Source organism: Tinamus guttatus, unplaced genomic scaffold (assembly GCF_059628265.1).
Source record: "Tinamus guttatus ecotype Peru unplaced genomic scaffold, ASM5962826v1 Tinamus_guttatus_pri_ptg000525l, whole genome shotgun sequence".
In the NCBI taxonomy this organism is placed as follows: Eukaryota; Metazoa; Chordata; class Aves; order Tinamiformes; family Tinamidae; genus Tinamus; species Tinamus guttatus.
This window is the reverse complement of record NW_028289059.1, coordinates 1,534,933-1,557,075: the sequence shown is the minus strand read 5'-3', so window position 1 is coordinate 1,557,075 and position 22,143 is coordinate 1,534,933. Positions and strand designations below refer to the sequence as shown.

General features: G+C 38.6%; 1 protein-coding gene across 1 annotated transcript in view; it reads right to left on the bottom strand.

Moving 5' to 3' along the window:
- ENPP1 (ectonucleotide pyrophosphatase/phosphodiesterase 1) overlaps window positions 1–22,143 on the bottom strand; it is a 49,736-nt gene that overhangs the window by 25,798 nt on the left and 1,795 nt on the right. Inside the window, exons 2-7 of the mRNA XM_088533879.1 lie at window positions 11,416–11,488; window positions 11,055–11,171; window positions 9,056–9,181; window positions 8,833–8,893; window positions 4,256–4,353; window positions 415–494 (exon numbers count right to left, since the gene is read on the bottom strand). Of these exons, the coding sequence (XP_088390005.1) occupies window positions 415–494; window positions 4,256–4,353; window positions 8,833–8,893; window positions 9,056–9,181; window positions 11,055–11,171; window positions 11,416–11,488 (555 nt within the window). The remainder of the gene's footprint in view (window positions 1–414; window positions 495–4,255; window positions 4,354–8,832; window positions 8,894–9,055; window positions 9,182–11,054; window positions 11,172–11,415; window positions 11,489–22,143) is intronic.

Here is a 22,143-nt window from a genome sequence, read left to right as displayed (position 1 = left end):
TGAGATATTCCAATCCTGACTTCCATTTCATATTCTTCTTTGGGTCATGCCAAGCCACATAAAAAGTGCAAGAAAGCTAACAATTCAAAAAAATCACTCTGTTCTCACTGTCAGAGATTGACGGTTTAATGGAAGCTTTTCTACAAATAAGGAGTCGTAAAACGGCATGACTTCCCAAGTACATGGGCAAATGGTTTTGGAAGAATTGGATTACTTGGATTAGATCTGACCAATTAGATGCAGTTTATATAATGTCTGCTAATCTAAATTTGTATTAAAAATATATTACATTTATGTATGCTGAAAGGGAAATAACATTATTCCTGTAATTCACACAGATATAATATATTATTCCCTTACAGACGATAATGAGTAGACCTCAGCACGGGAGAAATAATATATAGGAATTCTTACTGTGACAATGGAGTAGTGATTGGGAAATGTTTTTGATGGATACACTGGTCTCATATTGGACGTATACGTTCCACATTTTTCTAGACAGGGAAGAGGAAAAAAAGCAAAATTACCGAAACTGAAGCTTTTGCTAGTTTCTTGCAAACATAGTTAAAAACAAACAAACAAAAATAACACAAACTTCTACAAAGTTTTCATTCATTTGTATTCTAAGCACTTTTCTTCTTCACACATCAATTTACAAATGGGCTAAATGTCTAGTAATACAAATTGCAGATATCCTAATGACAGATTTCAGTGGTCTCATGGGCAGGACATAGAATATGTGAAAAATAAACACAGCTAAAACAGATTAAGAAAAGATATTGGTTCTTTCAAAGCTCACCTGGTGTGTGGCAAGAGAACTGTGAGAACAACTAGAGCTTGAGAACAACTAGTTGCTTCACTCTGGGAGCTCCCAGAACTAATAAAGTGGCACTGACACTGTATTGCTTTACCTTAGCACACTCAATCACTTGTCAAATCACTAGTTATTTTGCCTTAAATTTATGGGTTTGTTGCATTAAAAAAAAAAAAAGTCTTTACCTTGACATAATATCACAGGTTTTTAAGGAAAAGATAACGACACAGTGTTTTTAGCATTAAGATTCGTTGGCCAGGCCAAAATTTTTAAGCAAGACTTACTTAAGTTAGATACCTAAATTTCCATAGAGAAATGCACGGGCCCTGACTTTCAGAAAACAAAAGATAAGAGCTTCAAGACTTACAATATTGTATGATGACCAAAACTTTTTTAATTGAGAACAAATAGCTCCAAAGTAAAAATCCCTTGGACAAAAGAACACTGCATGCCCTCTGGGTCATATATAAGCACGTATAAATAAATCAGAGTGTGTGTGGGTACGTGTGTGGATGCATGTGCGTTGGAGGGTATATGTGTGGGGGGGTATATAAAAATATAATTCAGGTTTGATAATATTACAGAATCACAGAAGGGTTGAGGTTGGAAGGGACCTCAGGAGATCATCTAGTCCAACCCCTAGGGACATCTAGTTTACTGTATAAATGGGCCATATAGGTAACATGGAAGCCAGGCAGAACAGGACATTTTCAGAGTGTTTTTCCAAATGGATTCACTCGTCCAGTCCTAGGGACATTATCCAAACACAAAAGAAAATGGAGAAGAAAACACTGCAGAGCCTTCCTAGTTTTTCAGACAGCGATGCTTAGCATGTGGAGAGAATATACAGACACCAGTGGGTCAAATCTTCAATATTACACATAAAGAACGTAGCTGCACCCAGGGAGTTCTGCAGGCACTCCTTGCTCTCGCCTCTCCTGTTACAGTTTTGATTCAAGGAAGTTCCAACTCATTTGGAGAGGGAAAAAAAAAAAAAAAAAGACCTTGGATTAGATCTCTGAAACAATTAATTTAAGCTAATTAAAAAAGCTGTCTGAAATAAATAAAAATCTTCTTAAAATACATTGGCATCCTCTCCATGTTTTCAGTATTAATGTTTTTGTACTCTTACTGCTCCTGGAACATGCTTCATGCATGTCAACCCTTTCCAAGTCTCTTGATGAGGATTTTTTGCAAAACACTATTTTTTATTTTAAACAGAGAAAAATGAATTTAAACAGTGTTTTGTCAAACTTGTCAAGGATCGGTACTTTCCACTGAAGTTATATTTCATGTTTTGGGCTTGCTGCCTTTTCCATTTGAAGATAACTGAAGACAAAAGCAGGATTTCCTTAAAAGAGGTAATATCACAGCTTAGAATTATGTGGAAAACAGCTTCTCTGAACCTAAAATGCCTGGAATCACTGAGAATTTCATTTTACACTCCCAATTTAATTCTGAACTCTGAACTTTTAGCATACATTCATAAGTGTGTGTGTGTGTGTGTGTGTGTGTGTGAAACACTACGATATCACCTTACAAAAATCTGTTGTAACAAAAATCTCTAAGGAGACATCAGAATTACCATATAGACATGACAATTTCAATATTTCTCGCTTATAGTCTCTCTTCCTTCAGTGTGTCTGCACAGCAATTAGGAATGTAACAAAATGATGTACTTATCAAGTGTTTGAAAGAGTAAGATCCAGAAATTTAGCATGGTTCTAATTTAATAATAGACATAGCTGGATTATTTACTGTGAGTATTCACTGATTTCTAACTGCATCATTCATATATTGTGAACTTTTCTGAACATTTACCTGTCCTGTAAATGGATAACTATAAGCTTTAAAAGGATTATTCAATATAACTTTCCAACAATTGTCAAGCATTTCATCTGTTGTTGTTATTGGTCTATCACAGTGTGTCAGATTTCACTGTCCTTTTACGTACTCTAAAATTCTCTAAAATTTATGTACTCATTTCTAGAAATGTTTATAAATGTGATTGCACCCACTATTTTCAGCTGAGGCACACACATGAAATTAAGCACACAAATTTGAATGAGCAAACCCTGAGTATCTAGGGTTTAGAAAATGTTTTTTAAATCCCAGGAAAACCAATGTTCATTCACAAGATGACTCTGTTCTTACTAAAGAAAATCTGCCTATGTCAACATTTTCATCAGCCATTTTACTATGGGGGCGGGGGGGGGGAAGACTAGAAAACCAGGCTCTAACAAGACTGAAGAACCTGTATTTTTAGAAGACTTATAGTAGGTTACAGAAAGTCATCCTACATTCCTACTTTACTAGGTAGTCTAGAGCAATAGATGTAATGTAGAGATTTTTTTTTCCAGGTCATCACTTACTTTATTCTAAAATACATAGTATTAAAAGTAGACATCGAAGCTTATAGAAGCTTTGTAGCACTGTAGCGTGTATCTTCAATTTAAGAAGGCTCTATAACCACTTATGAGTGCTAGTCTCTGCTCTTAAGGCTGAAGAAGCCTTCTTAAATGGAAGATTTTGACAGCTACTTCTTAAGAAACTCTTTCAAAGGTCTTGTTTTTACTCACAGAAAAGATATTTAAAAAGTTAAACCTCAGATACATCTGTGAATTGTTATCCTCTGGAACAGATCAAGTTATAACAACCAGTGTACAAAACAGCAAGTATTTTTATTGACTTATTTTTAGTCAAACTGAAAGCAGCTACTCCAGGTAGTAATTTATGAATGACAACAACATTGGTATATTTTTCAGACAAGAAATGTCATGAGTTCTTTATAGACCGCAGCCAAAAAGAGACAGGAAAAGTAACTCAAGTTACCGAGACACTACAAAGCTAAGACACTATAAAACCTATGTTGGGGAGGAAAAAAATATAGTACTTAGGGGACTGCCATCACTTTTGCAAATGTCTGTTACATGAAAATCATCTCAGATTCGCATTTCTGCTCTACACACCAGCCCTTGAATAGCATCTGTTCCTAATATCTTCCTTCTGCATGCTTTTTCCAGTGTAATTAAATGGTTTCTACCACCTTCTATTTTTCCAAAGCCATTCCACTTAAATATGAGGTACTATGCAAAATAGATCTTCAAAATCATAGTGTGTCTACTTCCCTTTTTTTTTTCCAAAGGAAGTAAGCTCACAGCAAAAAAGGTCCACCCTCCTAAACACTAAGAGCTGCTTAACCATTTTTAAGGTTTCACTGAAAACCCCAAATTTGGCCATCCTTTGCCTCCATTTCTATCCTCTTCCACTTTCAAGTTTTCTGTGCAGAGCTATTGTAAAAGACAACAACTTGAGATTCCATGGCAGTGAATATCGGATAGTAAAGATTTAACATGGTAAGAATAGCTACTTCTACAAAAAAAAAAAAAAAAAAAAAAAAGAAATCATGATGTTATTAGTTTGAAAAGGAAAACTACTCACGTAATTTGCTAATAACAGGTAGAAGTCCACCCCAAGTCTTCAAATATTCTGCTCTGAAGCCATCCAGTGAAAACAGTAACACTGGGGATTTGGTAAATCTGAACAAACAAATTAAAAGTATTAAAAGTAAAATTGTGGCAACTACGTTCCTATCACTATTTCAAAAAAGCTTCCCAAGAATCTTGGAGATATTCCTTTTGAGACCATGAACTAGACCAAGGAAAGAAGTCTTCCTAAACACAAAAATTCATAGGCTAGCAGAGTGGTAGCAAAATTGTGGCCCCTCTGTTTGTAGGCTGGCATTTGAAACCCTATCTGAAGAGGTTGAGGACTGTGATAGCACTTCACAAACACAAAGAAATCAAGACAAGGACTGATTTCACAAACTTACATGAAATAAAGAACAAACCAGGATGCTCATATAATCCATCTGCCCTTTTAAAAAATAAAAATAAAATAAAACTTGCCATCAGTCCCACTGGACTATCAGCCCTTCCAAAGTCATCTTTAAGCAAAGAGGGAAAGAGTGAAGACTGTTTAAAGCCATGGCTTGGCTTTACCTACTTTGCCTACTCTGAACAAATTATGAGTCATCTGAAAAACTGAATTTAGCTTTTTATATACACTGTGCAAAAGACTTAAGAAAATCTAGCATATAGGATATGCTAAATCACCATTTATAATATAAATAAAGCTTACAATAACTGAGCTAAAAAGTAATGAACCACTATAGTTTCAAATATACTCAAAATACCATGAATCTCCAGGCTGTAAACTGTGGCTTTATAGATGGAAGCCTCCCAATAACAGCTTTCTAATCTAGATTTAGCTGGTAAATTAAAAAGATTATTTAACTGGAATTACCAAAGGCAATTTCACCCTCCCAGTCTTCTCTGGAATCTATGTATTCCAGGCTTTTTCTCAGCTTCAGCCCTACTCATCAAACAATTCGCCTCCAACTGTAAGCATTTAAAACATTGCATCCACAGATGGGAATAGTCATCAGTAACTTCTTTCTTGAAATGAAAACATCTTACAGATATGAGAACATGGAAGACTGCAAACTTAGCAGTATAGCAGCAAACACTAAAAATACAATTTGCCCAGAAGAGCTAAATATGTATATTACATTTCAGCTGCAAGCTCATTTTCCTTTTTATGTTTACAAAATTTTAAAAAAAAAACACTTAATTACACTTTAGATTCCAAAGTAAAACAATGACGACAGAAGACAGATCATATAAACAAATCATTTGACAATTTCTCTAGTGAGATACAGCACAAAAAGCCAAACAGTCATTTATCCTGACAAGTAAAACATTTATAAGCCTTACTGCAGTTTAAAACAACTATATTTAATTGAAGGCGAGTCAAAAAACAGAGCATGTCTATTCTAAAAAGAAAAAAATTGTTATCAACAGCTCCTCAGACAGGGACTTTACGCAACTCATTCTGGCTTGGCACCTACAAGTAAACCAACCCCGAAGGAAACATTTTGTTTGGTCTGCAAATCCAGCTAGCGATCCCCTCCTGTGTGAATTAAGCTCGATAAAACAGACCATTGCCGCAAGCAGAGAGATTAATTGGTTTGCTTCTTGCGTGTTGCACACATGCTGAAACTTAAACAGCCAGTGATCTGTGCCGTGTTCAGGGAAGCAGAGCGTGACAGAGCACAGGGAAGCAGCACGACAGGGAACAGCTCCAGAGCACGGCCTGTTGTCTGCACGAAACGCAGCTTACTCTGACTGACCCGAGCTCGGCTCTGAAAATATATATCTCTTCCGGATTTCCTTCCTGCACATGATTTTTCTCTTGGTAGCTAAGCATATTTTTAAAGCAGCAAGGGCCTAGTCTACCAAGAGCAAACAGCCCTGAGTCGGAATACAAGAGTCACTAGTTTTGGCTGTGCCAGTGATTTGTACTGGTTGCATCCAAACTGCGTGACAAGGGTGTTTGACAGCTCTTGGATAAAGATATATTCCGGGGTCACATCCTGACTCCATACTGAAGGAAATTCAGCGGTAATTTTCCCTTCTTATAAACTGGCCTCTACACAAAAGTAAGGGAGGCAAAGAGCTTCCTGTGGTCTAGCAGAGTCACCAGTCTGGATGCTGAAGAGACCAGAACCAAGAACCACACTGCCAAACTGACCTGCCTCTCAGCAGCTTGTTCAGACCCTGGTTATAGAAGGCTGAACCCCACCCTGAAAATCCAATTCCAAAAGCTAAATTCATTGCACAGAGAACTTCCTACTCCCCACGCCCATATGCATGTCCGCCTACACGTACTCATAAAACATAGGAAATAAAACCTTCTTTTCTACTAAATACATGCAAGGTATAAAGTTCAGTGATGATCTGCAAATACATAGGAAAGAGCTGTTAAGAGGAAGAGTTGACTGTTCTTACAGTTCACTGAAGAAAGTATATGTAATAATAGGCTTAAATCACAACAAAAGATACTAAAGACACCAAAAAAAGCATCTATTTAAGCATTAGTATAAGCTCCTTATGTAGGTTTGAAATCCAAAAGTATTATTTCATTCCTTTGAAGACAGCATGAAGAACCAGATGACTCCTGAAACCTCTGAGAGCTCCATTTATTTTGTAATCCTATTAAATAACACAGAACCTAATCTTGGATAGACCAATGCAGGTTACTTAATTTTAAGCATTTGGACAGTCTCCCTGAAAACAGTTGGGTTTCTCACATTAATCCGCTCATTGAGCACAGTGGCTTGATGACTTTCGTCTACTCTGCCTTATAAGAACAACCATGACTCAGAACAAAGCACAATAAATACACCAGTTTGGACCCACCAAATATTCTGCATTAACATGCACAGAATTAAAAGGTGACATCTTGAAGCTTTAAAATGAATACCGAGCTAAATCCACCTATACTCCAGTTTACTCCACCACATGAAGAAGGGAACTGCTCCATGTTGTCGGTCTGGGGAGAGGCCTGTGTACTAGTAGACTGAGATGAATCAAACAAGAGTGTTTACTGAAGGCTCAACTTTGACCACATATTACCCTTTCCTGGGTTGGGTTTTATTGCAACATTTCTGGTTTTACTGGGATTAAAACAATTCTAGTGAAATAACTATGCATTCCTTTCATGCGCTGAACCGAAAAAATAAACAGGAAAAAAACCCAAAAAACTAAACAAGTTAACCAACAGGAGTTGCTGTTTGGTATTCATGCTATTACCTTAACTACTGATCAGTACAAGAGTCTCATTTGTATACGTGCACTTGTGTAGCACTTTCTAATCGCAGAGAAGTCATTGATCATTCTGATCATTGGGTGAGTCAGTACACTAAAGCCTCTGAACCCCCAAACGGGCATTATCAACAAAATCTGGCTACAGTCCTCCTATGTGGGAGCTTAGCAGGGTCTTGGATTCAAAGATGGACTAAGAAGGTTTTGACATGTCAGCATTTTTCTATTGTTTTGAATTAGACCAAATGAGCATTGTTATAAAAGATATTCCAACAGACAATATATTTTGTTTGACTTAACTATTCTATGATAAAGGTTGGAAGGGACCTTTAAAGATCATCTAGTCCAACCCCACTGCACATGCAGGGTCGCCTAGAGCATGTGGCACAGGATTGCATCCAAGTGGGTTTTGAGGAGCTCCAGAGGAGATTCCACAACCTCTCTTGGCAATCTGTTCCAGTGCTCCATCACCCTCACTGTCAAGAAAAGAGTCAAATAAGGTAATCAAGTGTTTTTACTGAGATTATCCCCAACATACTTCAGAAATCATCAAAACGATCTTTTTTGACACATTTCAATCAACAATGTAACAGAATTCAAAGAAACAAGTTGCAGGAATGAATTAAGCATATATATATATACACACACATATATATATATTTTTCAGTGGAACGCTTTTTTAGTCAAAAGCACACAAGTCACTTATTAATACCTTACACATCTAGCCAGAGTGTGCAGGTTACTTTAGTTTTGATGTTATTTTGAAGATCCCACAGAAAATGTAAGTCTTCTGAGTGGGAAACATAGCTGTACCATTTTAGCACAAGTGCTGATACCATAGACTAGGTGATTTACTCCTTGTATATATAGCTTTCAGGAGCAGGCCCAGCGTGAAGCCAAGCCACAGAACATAAGGATCCTATAGCAACTTACATGCAATATTTTACAGAGTTTAAGAAGGTGTTTTCAGGTTTGTAAAGAGAGAGAATCAGGTGCTAAGAGCCTGAGATTGCAGAGCAAGCCCAAGGAGATATGGGACAGTAGGTACTGTCCCAGACATACTCCAGTAACAAGGCTAGCATGAGGGAGTGCTGTCCCAGGCAAACCTACCCATGAAGTGGAATAGGGAAGTCCTGCAAGTCAAGCAAGCACTGCGATACGTAAGGGCTGCTTAGGCCCATCTGTTAGTACGCGCCACCAAAACGCTGGCTGAGCAGGTGTCCTGGCCTGTTTGGCACTGTTCTCACTGTGGATGAGAAAAGCAAGCAGGTCCCAGGCAGGCAGAGCAGGGAAATTAATCTCAAAAATGAAACAAGCAAAGAATAGAGCTATGCAAATATACAATATCCTCACCCTTTTGGACACTGAGGTTCAGTAATGTCCTCACACTCTTCTTCAACCCAGCTTGCCTCTCCTTAAAATAAATGAGTGCAATTTATTTTTCAATATAGTACATTTTTTGATAAATGCAAGGTTTTTCACTTTTTTAGATGTTTTACTTATACTGCATCCTTATTTCCTATCAAAAAAATATAAGCACACGCAAGACATTGTAGGAATTGAGGGGAATATTTACCTTTACAGACAGCATGATAATTGACACAGCAATCTTTATTTTCCACACAATCATCTGAACAGGAGCAATGATATTCTGGTCGTCTCTTCTCTCCACACCTGAATTTATTACAGGTCCATATGTGGGCTACAAACAGACATTAGTACAGATATTTACATTAGCACGAGCACACAATTTAAATGTTAAGCTTACTCTCAAATGTGTACCCATAATATTGTAAACCTGGACATTTTGGAAGATAGAAGCACCAAAGGCTAAATGATAATAAAGGTTCGCAGAATACAATTATTGAGCATACAATTATAATACCACAAATCAGAAAGTGTAAACAAAAAAGCATTTTTATAAATTTCCCTAAATATCCTTAAATATCCTTAAATTCAAATGGGTCTAATGTGGTAATTTAATTTGTAAACACGAAAGTTTTAAAAAAAACTTATACAACAGATTTCACAATGGATTTTTACCATTCACCATCACATCTGCCAGATTCAGTCATCATCTTAGGCACAGATATAGCTCCCCAGTTCACAGAAGTCCTAGTGACTTTATCTTCACTCTTTTTTTTTTTCCCTTTCTCTCTAGTAGGTTTTTTTTTTCTGAATCATTGTACTTTTTTCAGATTAGAATATTCCAAAATATCATACCATTTGAAGATGGTTATTCCATTATCAAGTTGTAAATACAAACGGATCTTTTGCAGTCAGTGAGCACAAAAGTTATTCACTCCTTAGGACTTTCACTTGGCAATTTTACTTAACAGAAACATGGAACCTAAACCTGCATGTCTGAGTAGAGGACAGTAATTATTCAGTCTTCATACACAACTAGCAATTAGCAATTCCTGCTTAAAAGAGTTCTCACCAGGTTAACAACAATAAAATTTACTCAGCCTCACGTTCGGGTATAATTAATTTCAGTAGCTCCATAGATACCAGGAAACCTTTAGTTCTGCAAGAACTCAGAATCTATGATTCTGTGATTCCAGTTCCATGTTACTGTAGGAAAAAAACTAGAAACCAATTCTCAACTGATGTTTATCCTATTGAACTAAAAACAATTTTAGCTAGCAAATGCATATGAATTCTCATTTTTTGAGCAAGGTAGACTCTTCGTTTTTGAAAACCTCTTTAAATTAAGAAGGAATGATGGAATTAGAGAGTAAATCTCATAAGTATTCCCTTGCCTATGTGACTGAGCTTTCTGGTAAACCTTGAGATTTTGCCTTCCCCCCCACCCCCATCTTCGCCACCATTCTTAACCCCTGCAGTTTGCTTTGTGCCCCCATCCTGTGCCAAAGGCCAGCAGTGACCACGCTTCACCCTCAGGCAGAGGAGGGATTAAGACACAGGGCCTGAGTGGCTGAGCGGAGAATGGCAGCAGCTTTTCCAGAGCTGCTCTGTCCTTCCCCTTTTTCACAGGGGTGACGACCATGGACAGAAAGACACAGTGTGCAGAATGCAGTCGTCTTGGGGGCCGGCCTGAGAATGTGCCTGTTGTGTGTTTGATGCTAGGGACAATGCCTGTCACTGTTCTCACCCCCGACACACAAAACAAGAGGCTGCTGAGAGCCACGGTCAGTTTTTCCTGGTCTTTTCAAGGGACGGTGCAGCAACACAACCCCTCATAGCCTCTCACCCAACAAGGGCTATGGAAAGCCAGAAGCCTGACTGAACCTGTAGATTCTGCAATCCACCAGAGTGGAGGAAGAGCCTTGTGTGTGGCCTCTGTCCCACCAGAGCCCTGGTACTTCACCAGGGTCTGCAGTAATACCATGGCTGCTGGAATTTCACCTCTGGTTGTCACAGAGGGAGCACAAACATGAGGAGATCACAGGTATCAGAACTGGTGCACTGCTTAGCACCCTCTCCTGCACCCTCAGAAGATCTTAAAGATACTGCGAGATTATGGCAATCTGTCCCCAACAGTGCTGCATATTCAGAGCTGTCTCATGACACAGAATACGCAAGTTTGCCTCCATAATTTTTTCCATCCTTACCTGGTTGTATACATGCCTCCTGGTAATCTAAGCAGCAGTTTCCAAGCTTCACACAATCTCTATCACAGCGACAGCTTCCAAACGTCCTTTCAAAGCAACGACCTTTACAGGTTTTCACTGTAAAGTTGATAATGTTACATGTCAGTGGCTGAGCTAAACAAATGACCAAGAGAAATGTGTGGAAAAATATAGGTGGCCATTCCACAATTTACAGGAAGGTTGGACAAATAACAGTGGCCAAAGAAAAGCCTCTTCCTATGGTGATAAAAGGGGGCATTGTGACAATGTTAATTTACAGCAAAGGGCAGCGGGAAAGAAGGAATTGCTTTGAAATATCTCTGTTAAGAGGCACATTATTTACCGTCTTTTGAACAGCTAGGCTTCAGGCCGAATATACATCCTAGGATTGTAGTTAGCATGCAGACACAGAGTACCTGTGGGACAGGAAGGAAAATAGTCTTAAGTGACATTCCTGAATGTTTTTGCCCTCATTTTCTCTATAACACTACGGAATTGGAATAACACTGATCAACATGCAGATTAGGAGACTGATCTCACTGCTCTAACAATCAGTTTTTGCTCAAAATAGCTCAGTAGTCTGCAACTGATTATTGCTATATGGAAATGCGCAAGATGGAGCCTGTGCACTTGGTTTCTGCCTAAGTTATCAAAGTAGCTGTACAGTATGTTTCCTTCCCATTACTAAAATTTAAGATGCTTACATTTAAATACATATCGATTTTCTGCAAAACTTTCTTCTATTTATTTCTTCCTCTTTAGTTGTTCTGAGAAAGTAAAGCTAAGCTGCGCCATCGGCCACAGTCTGCAAACAGAATCCATGGCCCTTAAAATGAAGTACCTATAATTTTCTTGGGCAGGAAAACCTTCACCCACTTCCTAGTATCTAGCTCAGTGTAGGCCTCTGCTGTGGTAACTGGCTGTGGGATGTCACATTGGACTGACCACAGTGTCTTACACTGACTAGAAACTCTTCCCATATTTATTTTGGATCCTCAGCACATTACAGTTATCAAACAACTATCATATTGTTCCTGCCTAGTATTTTGGGATCAGATCTAATCCCTACTCAGATGCAGGGACAGATTGCTTTAAACTTGTGTAACAATTAGATTGGTGAGAAGGAAAAGAGGAAAAGGAGGAGGAAAATCCTGGCATTAGCAAGATAGGCAGAAAGGGCTGATAGACAGCAGCAAGTCTCCATTGATTCACCAGTTCAGAATGACAAGCACAGACCTGTTTCAGTTAATGCTAGCACATGTAGTATCGGCAAGATTTTCCATTAAGTCCCTATCAAAGGAACATAGCCTTCTATATAAGTTGTTCTAGACTTGGGAAATACTATCTAGCAATATGCATAGCTAGATTGGCAGCATGTCAGATTTCAAAGCCCAGCAACATCACTGGACGAGAGAAAAATCTTTTACTCTACTTTTTATTTACATGTTATTATGTGGAAATTAGAAACCAATTCATTTGGTTTTAAAAAATCATCATGGGCATGTTTTATTTTAGAGTGATGGTATGTCACCTCTCTACTGCCAGGGTGAATTGCCCTCTGACATGTGGCACAACCAAGCTGAAAAAGGAGCAGATTCTCTAACCAGAAGAGCTTTATTCCCATGTCTTCAAACAGCTACATGATCTATGTGATTTTTTTCCTCCCTAAGGTATCCTTAAAACAGAAGCATATTTTGTTCCCACTGAATGGGCTTGCTATTAACATTTCTCCAAAGAGACTGAGTTATAACTATTGCATGTTTAAAAACTACAGATTTGAGAGGTATCAAATTCATTCAAAAGTAAAACCTAAATAACTCCTACTTCCAAGTAGCAATATTGGCTGTAATACTTCCCAGCCAAAACTGGCAAAATGTTCACTGAAGTTCTCACAAAGCCATAGTTTTGCATCATGCTCCCAATTTTCAGTCTTGCACTTCTGTGAGCGTAATCAATTTCAACAAGCAAAAACCACAAATGGATTATGTTCAGCAAGGCGTATGAATCTCTGTGGGCAGAAAATATTAAAATATGGTAATGCTACTCAAGAGCTAGCACAGCTTATGTTTCCTGCAAGCAATATCCTGGAAGTTTCACAGCATCACAAACCACAGCATACTATAAATGCTACGCATCTTTACTGTGAAGCAGTTGTACTCTTCAATTTCTCATAGGCACATGGGAATGAATGTGGAGTTGATCTACGATGCTTATCTATACTAAATGAAGATCTGGGGACTTATATTGACACATTATATTGGATAGTCAAGCCTTTGCTTTAAAACATTAGTCATATTATCTTATATTATAATCTGAATAATATTTAGCCACAAAATGCTAAAGCTCTTAATTCTCCTTCAAAGCTTAGCGGAGAAGCTTCCCAAAGATGGCAACTTAAGAGTAGGGCAGTTGATCACAACCAGGGACAAACAACTCTAGTCAACTAGAAGAACTATGCTGTTAGCAAATCTATGCAATTGTACCTTAATGCTTAACGCTGTACCTAAGTGTTTATTTTCAGCCTATAATACTTAAGTCATCTGTATATTACCCACACAGCTGTTCAGTTGGAACAGCTGAAACTGGCCAACAGCAGTATTAATCCTGACTTAACACCTCACTTATTAACCCCTTTCACTTTTTGTCAGTGGAAAAACTTCAGGACTGGAAAAGCTCCAAGCCCTGCAAAATACAACGAATACTCAAACAGCTTTGAATGAGATAGGTGCAGCAAGGTGGCTGCACCTATCACAGCCCAGACCTCAACAAGGACTAACTTACTTTACTTTTCACTACATGAGATCTTGCAGCAGCAGTTAAGTTACTAATTTCACAAACTACTTTGCATACCGCTAGCTTGGGTTCACAATGTTGCAGTCTGCTGCGTAAAGACTTTTAAGAAAAAGGGAGATACAAGGAGCTGCACATAGCGGTTCAGGCTCTCTAACAAAACACTATATTGCTAACACCAGACTGCAATCCGCAACCTACCAAACTGACAAACTAATGTCTGCCCTGAGAGATTAGGTTGTTCCGTTCCTTACTTTCATCTAGTCTCTCCCTCCTCCGCTCTTTTCTTTCCAAAAAGGAAAGCACTAAAGAGATGTGGTTATGCAGGAGACTCTGGAAATCCAGTATAATACCAGAAGGTAAATACGATTAAAGCATTTTGCTATACGCTAAGAGGTAGCGCACGAACTTGTCATGCTCTGCAACTTGAGACATTGCTAGGACAGAAAGTCTGATTTAGTTTTAATATTTGAAAAGAGATTTAAAACCAAACATAGTAATAACTGTACAGAAGAAAATGTCCTGTTTCATTTTAAAACTTTTTTTTTGAGAAAGTTTGTTTTGGAATCAAACAACATTGTCATCTAGGGATGAATCTCTGTCCCATCACTGCTTCCTTTACGTGGGAGGAAGCAATAAAAGCATTGCCTTGTAAACACTATAGCGGTTGGCAATAGGTGGTTGAGCGTTTGGAGAACTGCAATCCTAAAAACATTTCAAAATGCTTTTATTTTGAGCAGGACAGATGGCAATGTGATACTATGGTTAGGCAGCAGCATCATTTCCGTCACTCAGCCCTACAAAAATAAAGTCAAAGGGTTTCAGCCGTGATTTCACTGAGCCAGTGGAAGGGCCAAAGAGAAGGCAGGTGTGCATACTGTATATATGGGATGCCAAGGAGATTGATGTTGCAGTGAATATACTGATATTTCTCTTAAGGAATAATCTTTGTGAATTAAGCTTCTTCCCATGTTGACTTTCCTCACTCTATGCCTACCACATGCTTACTTGCTCTCTACATCACTTCCTCTTTTCTCCTCTGCTGTTCTTTGTTCAACAAAGCTTGTCACTCCGCGGTTTAAGACACACCTATTAACTGACCACTAGGTAATTAAAAAAAGCCATGAAAAATGGTCAGTTTTCACTCCCGCCTCTGTGACTTACTCTCGTAGCTCTTGCAACATATTTGCCCCTGAAGCAAGAACATTTGGGCCTCGTCTGTAATGCCAGTATTACAAAATCCATGGAATTTTCCAAAATCATTGGGATCTGTGAAGGGCTTAGAATGTTTTAATTGTTTTGTGCTCTTAGATGATTGATGACCTATACCTTACACAAAGACCTTTGAAAAAGATTTTCAGATGCAGAAGTATAAAGAACAGAGCAATAAATAACACATTTCAAGTAAGAACACAGTCATCATCTTTCCGTCTTTGAAAAGGCATTGTTGCAATGCAGAAAACACTGCATGGAGCTAATAAATTTCTCTGCACTTGCCTTGAGTAGGGAAACAGTTACCAACTCCAATAAAAACTGCTTTTAATAATTTCAAAACATACAGCTCAGTACCTCTATTCATAAACTGAAGGGTACTTAGAATCATAGAATCCTTAAGGTTGGAAGGGACCTCTTGATGAAGTTTGAAATAATGTGGATAATTCACCTACACTGGCACAACTTCATAGGGAGGAAAAAAAAAAAAACTAAAGATTACCAGCATTGAATAACAAGTGCACCACATCCTTCTTCCATCACCCATCTCTTATTCAGCACATTTTATGTTCTTCAATGATTTCCTTCTGTTAGTCCACATTTGGTAGCCCATTCAGTAGCCCATGAGAGGGCCTGACTGTCTTGAAACACTTGAGGTGGTTCAGTCACTTGAGATGACTGAATTATCCTTAGTCAGTGGAGGCAAAACAGAGTTTACACCCAAAACCTCTTTTGAATTAAGAGGAGACAAATTATTTTAACAAATTTAGAGATTGTTCTACTTCTCAAAGCAGCAGGCAGAAGTTGTATATTTTATTTTAAAAGATCTTCAGACTGTTACTATATACTATATGCTAGCCAAAAAAGTTAACTTCTTTTTATATTTCCAGAATGTGGAAAGCAGCTGACTGTTGATACTTAATCAGCATGTAGGTTTTACTAAAACATAAGGATAAATAAATGAAAAATGATCCCTTCTTTTGATAAAAAACTTAATACCATACTTTCAAAACAATTATTTTACTTAGCACAGCAAATCATGAACAAAAGAATACAGAGCGATCCCTGCTTGATGTTTTTAGTGGCAATAACATACGACTATAGTAAAAAAGAGAAACAGAAGAAATTGGCAGTATTATGCCAAGTCGAAACTGCTTGACCCAAGAATTAAGCAGGAATGGAGAAGAAAATACAGACTTGAAGAATTTTCACACTCCTAGTTCCCCAAAAATGTTTTCAAGAATAAACTTAAAGCTCTTCTGATTAATAGTATTGTCATAGAAGTGAAAAGGAATGGTGTGAGAAGGACTTCTGAAGGATACTGGCAGTACCACTGAATATACCAAATTAATGCACGTTCATTTTCCCACAGAGATGCTATTGCTACTGCCACCATTATATGGATATTAGCCTGAGCAGGAAGACACAGTGATTTTAAAGTCCAAGGAAATAAAATCCATAAAACACTATAGGAATATAAGCAATGACCAAAAAAAAAAAAAAAAGGCACAAATTCACTCATCTTACTGATACCTGATCACAGGGATACCTCTTGACATAGTTTCTTTGGTGACAGCCAAACATGATTGCCAGGCTGATCAAATGACCAACATTTTCCTGAGTATTCTTTGAATATGGTTCCTCAAAAAAGAAAAAGGTGACTGTGGAAATTTGTTGCTTCATGACATGAAAATAGTTTATTTCAGACAGAAAGGGATGCAACCAGCATAACAACCCAAACTTACTTGAACGAGTACTATTGCACATTAAAAGGCATCTGTTTAGGTCACCTTCCTATCCATCATTATACAGCGGAATTGTGCCGTCTAGGAAGAGACTCACACTTACCTTGTTTTCTTCAGTAATATAAACATCTTCTTTTCTTCTTAAGTATCTTATTTACTCAGTGATGTATGATTAAATAATGGTCCATTTGGTAGAACAGAGTTTTAGCAAAAGTCCTTATTTATACTAGTTTCCCTAGCCCTCCACAACACCCCAGTTGCAGTTAAGATTCATTGTTGTCTTAGATGTACCCTGAAAGAAAAGCTTTTACACTCCTGCCCTATGCAACTGCTATGCAGAAAAGGAAAGGGTGTTTTTTGCTTTTTCAGTGAAGAAAGTAAGTATATTTTCATACTGTTTTGATAACTTTTCTGTCTTATTTTGAAAATACCATTTCAATTTTGATCATTGGGAAATACCTTCCATGAAAATAGCATGCACCAACACTTGACTCAAATGGGACACTGCTGTGATATAGCATATCAAATTCTACCAGAAAAAAAAAAAAAAAAACATTATTTTAAACAAGTATTTATCCTTGTCCCTTAGGGTCCGGTCAAGGAGTTTTGAGAGTATGCTAATTTCTAGTGCCAGCACCAAGATAAGAAACTTCTCAAACTTCCCATATTTTCAGAGTCTTTAAGTTTTCTCCGCTGCTTTCAGCCAAGAGCAGAAGTGTGCTTCCATGGTTAGTCAAATTAAACAATTCGCTCATTGTGCAGTTCTACTGACATTAGTGAAAGGATGCCAAGGAAAAATTTTGAACAGCACAAGTTGGAAGCAAGCCTTGCATAACTTTTCTAACTTTGACCTTGACTGGAATCTAGCAGCTTTAACACAGTAACTGAGTTGTTCTGAATTCAATTTAGTAAAACAAAAACAACAGCAACAAAAAAACTACTATTAATTTGAGTATTAATGTGTCCCTTATTATTTGAGCATCCAAGCACCTTGGAGTCCTACATGGAAGTGGTGCTGGGGCCAGCAGCACACTCCGCAACTCAAGAGGCAGGAGCTTTACTGTGCCCAAGGCCAGCTCCCTGGTAATCACGCAGCTGTTCGCAAGTACTTTTTGTGAAACCTTGATAAATCTTGAAGATAACTGACTAAAAATCTGGAAAAAGCCTCAGCAGGGCCTCCTTCCTCTCCTCCTGAGCCATATTTCAGCCGCATTAACCTTGGCCAAGTAGCCCATTCCTCCAGGTCGTGACCCACACTCGACTTCCTGGGCCCACCTCATCCTCTGGAGACTTCTCACAGTCTGGACTCCGCTGCACTTGGTTCACAGCCCCACACCTGCTCTGCTCACCTTGCTCAGGCAGTGCCAGACTGTTCACACCAGTGAGGTCTCAGCTTCCACCTGCCTTATGTCACGCTTGGCTACAGTTCCAGCTTTCTTTTTCAACACAGTCTGCCCTTGGCTGCTCCCTGACAGGTGACAGACACTATTACTGCAGAAGTGGCCTCTTTTCACTGGTGGCCACTGACAGAACTAGAGGAAATGGCCACAAACTGAAGCATCAGAAGTTCCACAGAAACTTAAGGAAAATTTTTTTTGACAGTGAGGGTGACAGAGCCTTGGAACAGGTTGCCCAGAGAGGTTGTGGAGTCTCCTTCTCTGGAGATCTTCCAAACCCGCATGGATGCAGTCCTGTGCCATGTGCTCTAGGTGACCCTGCGTGTGCAGGGGGGTTGGACTAATGATCTCTAGAGGTCCCTTCCAACCTTAAGCATTCTATGATTCTAAGTGAAACACAGAATAAAAATACTGAGGCAGGGATTTAGCCTGGAAACTGAAAGAGCCAGGGAAGACATCTGAGCAGATACCAGGCACAGCCCTAGCTGCTTGTTTGTGGGGTCTGACTGGGCCAGACAAGGGCAGAGCTCAACACATGACAGTCAAGCTCCAACTTTCTTCAGAGGGATTAGAAGTCCTAGGTACAATATGCCTCTTTTTATTCTGCCCCCATCCAAACAGCCAGTCAGCAAGGTGGAAAGAAGTACTCAAGTCATGCATCTGGATGTACTTAAGTATATTCCAAGCTTTACACTGTAGCTGTAGTCAAGGAAACCTAAAGCATTCACACGCCACACTCAAAGGTGTGCCTGAAAGCCCAAGATGATTTAAAACCCTCTACCTCAGCTATGCAAGAGCTGAGCTTTGTAACCTGTGCTGAACTCCACACTCTGCCCTGACCACTACCCTGATAGCGGCAGCCACCCCACTGAAAATGAGCTCAAGTAGGGGAGCTGCAATCACACCTTTGACTGCAACATGGCCATGCAAGGTCAACCTGTCTCTGGTCACAGAGGAAATTTAACACTGTAAGAGATGAATCTCTTCTGCAGTGAAATTTAAAATGATTTCTAAGTAGAAATATACGCATTGACCATCCTTATTCTACCTAGATAAAGAATACAGGTGTATTTAAAGACTTTTAAGACTTAAATCCTTCAAATGTTTCTCTGGGTAATATTTTCATTATACACCAGCTCCTGTCATCTAGAATACGCTGAACTAAAAAGTGCAATTAAAGTAAGAATACATATCAACTCTTCAGAACTAGAATGGAAAAGCAAACTGACCTCCCTGCTAACAACTAGTATAGCTAAATGCTTCTTAGCTTTTTACTGCAGGAGAGCAACATTATGATTTTTGTCTTTAATATCCAACAAAATGGTACCCACGTGGAGAGTAGAAGTTGTTGGTTTACTGCTCCCTGTATACACATGAGAAATATTTGCAAAGCCTTCTCCAAAGAGTGAGATGACTGAAGAGAACATTAAAAATATATATATAACTGATTTTAAAGTGTTTAAAAATTGAGTTTTCCTTTAAGAGAATAAAGAGGATAACACCCTACATATTACTGTTTTAAAAGTGTATTGTAGTCAGGTGCATTTAGGTCATATCAATAGCCAATGCAATCAGAAAGCTTCAGTCAATTGTTTTCACTATGCATTTGCAGAATTCAAAACAAACTGTCACTAGAGATGGAAAGTTGTAATGCTGATGAAAGAGGCAATATTTGCTGATTTCCAAGTATTGAAATATGCTTTTCTCCAAATAGGAAAACACTTCAGATGGGTCAAGAACCATTTTAATATTTCTGAAGAGAGTGTTTCAAAGCCATCTATCATATCCTGGATATTAACAGGCAATTTAAGTTACAGCCACCCTCTTACTGTCATTTTTACCTTTATTTTGCCAGAGGCTTTTTAACTGTCCCTGCCCCCATGCCCCCACAAAAACCACAACACATACAGCAGCCAACCACTAACTTTATTGTAAAAGTGAGCAAAAGAGCACATTTAAAATAAAAACCCCCATCCAACACACAGGTTCAAGGGAAGACTGATAAAGCAGGTATGGGAAGAAAGCATATGGGACATAAAACACTGTAGAAAAAGTTGAGATGCAATAATTTTCTGAGGACCACAAAGAAGATCAAAGGCAGAGCTGGAGACTGCAGGTCTCAACCTCAATCAGAGCTACAGTGTTCCCAATGAGGTCCAACAAGTGCTGAATATAGAGAAACATGAACTTCTGTTGATTTATCCGTCTGCTCTTATCAGTGGTCTCTTCATCTAGTGAGGAAGACTGTCAGCACAGAGATCATCTGCTCCCCAAAACTGCCACCTTTACTATGGTACCTTCGCTGACTTCAATATGCCAATGGCTATAAGGTTTTGCCCCACTGACTGCCTAAGTTTAATCAGGCATTAGTAAATACTCAAAAGGAACCTGCAGGAGTACAGCCATGTACCCTGTATTGCTTCTCATTGCATCTGCATTGGCCTGTAACCAGCTGCTTGGAGGTTGGGGGGGCCAGGGGGAGAGGGCAGATTTCTAGAAGTACATCAAGAGTCATAATGTCTTAATTGGAAAAGTAATTGATTGCTTTTGGTTAAAAGCTCTAGTTAACCTGCTGGGGAATTGCCAAAGGTAATGTAATAGAAGATAATTTCAGAGCACTGTTTTATGTTTGGTATATGCATAAAACACTAATCTCAAAATTAAATAGCCTTAATAAAAAGGTACAACAAAGAAAGTAAATTGTAAGGTATAAAATTCTCTGAGAATATTTCTAACAAAAAATGTCTATCTTGCACACTGTGAAATGCTTGACTGAAATTTTAGAGAGTGCCACCACGCTTTCAAAGCTGGAGAAACTTGGAGTTTCCTTGGACCATCTGAAAAGGTTTTTCTAAGCAGGAAATCTCAAGTTATAAAAAAAAAAAAAAAACTTTTTTTTAAATCCTCCTCACTAAGGAGACTGTCAATTTAAATGAGTTTTCTAGTTATGCAGAAGTGTCAAAATGAGGAATTTTATTATTTTTCATGAACATTTGGGCATTAAATGCACTGACTTTGATGGGCAAAGACAAGAGGTCAGAAAACTGGCAAGGCAACAAGTGAAAAGATGTGCATGGAGATTATGCAAGTGGATAAGATGATCACCACATTTCACAGCTACTCAAAGCTGGATACACATAATTCTTGGGATTTCATACAACTGCCCTAGGAAAGCACCAAGATTAGTAGGCCCCTGTAGGCCTGTCCCATACTTCAGAGAAGAATACACTCCTGTCTGTACAGCTGTAACAGAAAGGAGACAAACATAGGAAAGCCTGTAGCTAAGCTAGAATTAAACCCCAAGGTGCCGTGTAAGATCTGCCAGAAGTAAAGGTTATGCGGTATCACTTTCTTATCTACCCACATCCTTCCTCAACCAACTTATATTCAGTTAACAATAGCTAAATACTTCCATATAACAAAGCAGTTTCAGAAACAATCATTAGAACCTGTGGGTAGTTTCTGCATGGCTCAACCTTGTGTGCATAGCAACTTTTCAATTCTCTGTAATCGAGCAAGGCAGCCTTATGGGTAGGGGACACTAACATGTACACTACATTCGTCAAGTCTACCAACATCTATAGATATGTCATACATGCAGACTTGAATGAAATACACACACTGTTTTTACAAAAGAGTTAACTAGAAGCTTACCTGAAACCAGATGTTCCCATCTGCCCAAAGAGGAAGCAATGGTTCATACAGCTAGGCTAAGTGGGGGCAGCAAGAGGAGTTTAACTGCATCTAATTTGAGCAAAGTCCTTTCCACTGTTTCTCGTAGCAGCCCAGAACACCAGGCAGGTAGGTTGACTCACTTCTCGCTTACCTCTACATCGGAATATCATCATCAGCACATTATAAATAAAGTGCCTTGTGGAAAAGGAAGAACTCAAGTTTCTAACTCCAGCTTTCCACTCTTATGACCTA